Here is a 2,006-nt window from a genome sequence, read left to right as displayed (position 1 = left end):
TATATATATATATGCTTATGCGATTGATTTCATCTCGGCTGCTGACTGGAAAAGTAGTGCAAGAGCACGCGAAGTGAAACGTCTCCATAACTATGGTTAGCGCTAGCAGATGTAGCGAGCAGATCTTACAAGATCACAGATCGTAGATGATTATGGCGTCGGCCGCGGTGACAGTAATCGCGATCGTATAGCGAGGTCACGGATTCCGCTACGCGTATTAAATTCATGTTATTGTATGTAATTGGGCTAACGCGCTTTGGCAGGGGAAGGAAACGATGCTGGTGGGGTGGATGCGGAGAGGAGGGGGCGCGGGAGGGTGGACGCTTGGAGGAGGGTAAAATATCTCGTGCCGCTCTACGCAATTACGTATACATCCTAACACCCACGTCATCTCTTTTCATCACGCAGACGAGCGAATCGATGACGCCGATGACTTGCGAGCGACGATGCCATCGGAACCTCTTCATCCTGCTCCGCCTCCGCAGCAGCAGCAGCAGCAGAAGCGGAAGTTGTGCGCCGTCGACTGGACGGACGCCCACTCGCAGCCTCCCGCCAAGATTGCGGCAGCGGCGGCGCCGGCGGGAGCGGCGGGAATTCCGCGCGGAAGTGCGACGCGTGAGGAGCGTAAGCAGGTGCTGAAGATGTCCATCGGCAAGCTGCGGCAGATCGACGACCCGGAGGTGTTCCTGCGTCGCAGCGTGCTCATTCACAACACGATGCAGAAGCTGCAGCGCGAGGTGAAGGAGGAGAAACAGCAGCAGCGACAGCAGCAGCAGCAGCAGCAGCAGCAGCAGGAAAGCACGAGTAGCACCGGTGACGCCTCCATGCCGCAGCAGCAGCATCAGCAGCCATCACGCTGCTGCGAACATTACACGCGCTGCGACGTGTCGACGGACGGCAGCGCGTGTCTCGCGAGAACGGAGAGCTCTAGTCCGCGCTGCGCGCTGCCGCCGACGACGACGATGACGATGACGACGGACTTGCGCGTGGTGGAGAGTGTCGTGCCGCCCGCGGACTGTGATACGGCAGCGGACGACCTGTGCGCCGTCGGCGACATTCCAGACGACTATGATGCCGACGAGAGCGCGACGTCAGCCGACGAGTTTGCTGACATCAGCGGCGACGAATTCGGCAGCATCATCTACTCGCTTTAGTTACCGCCGCCGCCGCCGCTGCTGCCGTCACTGCTCAACGTGGAGATAACTGCCTCCCGGGGAAAGCGTCATGAACTTGATTTCGGTTGCTGGGTTTTTCGGATGGGATGCGAGCGTGTGTGATATGTGAATGATGAGTGAAAGATGGGCAGAAGAATAGAGAGGGAGAGAGAGAGAGAGAGAGAGAGAGAGAGAGAGAGAGAGAGAGAGAGAGAGAGAGAGAGAGAGAGAGAGAGTGCGTGCGCTCGTGTATAATGACTCGAGTCAGGGAGAGAAAAGGAGATGAACATAGAAAAGGATAGAGAAAGAGGAAGGGGGAAAGAGGAGAGTGAGAGAAAGACAGAGAGAGAGTGAGACAGACATGCAGTCAAATAGACAGATAGGCAGACACGCAACAATATGTAATATAGCGAATGTAAGGGTTGTCGTGTTTGATGTCGTGCTATAATACTTTCCAGAAGCAGTGCAACTTTATATCAATGATTTTAAATTGCTGTACTGCTGCCGTCCTATTCGTAGAATTCGTGCGTGTAGGAGCCTGACATCCAGCAAAGAACGAGTGAAGCCAAATTACGAATATCATTATTATGATCAAATCAAATCTTCAGGCCTGTAAGTTATACGTAGCTCGAGTGATTCGAGGTTAAACGATGGTACGTCTAGAATTTAAACAATGGCGTAGATTTCAAAAAAGACATTTTCATTCAAACGCACATGTTCTTGCGTCATTGGCCACCATATTTACGAACCTAGGCGCCATTATGACCCTCACATCTGGGTCTCCGCGGACATACAGGAATCGCGTACATCCGGGGAGTCAGTGCCATTCCTTCTTAATGGCCATCTAAAATC

The 2,006-nt window shown here is 53.3% G+C and overlaps 1 protein-coding gene across 2 annotated transcripts in view; it reads left to right on the top strand.

Moving 5' to 3' along the window:
- Positions 1–1,378, top strand: part of LOC106807677 (putative uncharacterized protein DDB_G0291608) — a 54,714-nt gene extending 53,336 nt beyond the window's left edge. For both annotated transcript variants that reach the window (XM_014810096.1, XM_014810097.1), the window contains exon 2: positions 409–1,378. In XM_014810096.1, the coding sequence (XP_014665582.1) occupies positions 409–1,154 (746 nt within the window). In that variant the 3' untranslated portion in view covers positions 1,155–1,378. The remainder of the gene's footprint in view (positions 1–408) is intronic.
- The last annotated feature ends 628 nt before the right edge of the window (positions 1,379–2,006 follow it).

The sequence above is a fragment of the Priapulus caudatus genome, unplaced genomic scaffold (genome assembly GCF_000485595.1).
Source record: "Priapulus caudatus unplaced genomic scaffold, Priapulus_caudatus-5.0.1 Scaffold228, whole genome shotgun sequence".
NCBI classification, from domain to species: Eukaryota; Metazoa; Priapulida; class Priapulimorpha; order Priapulimorphida; family Priapulidae; genus Priapulus; species Priapulus caudatus.
This window is presented reverse-complemented; position numbering and strand designations above follow the sequence as displayed.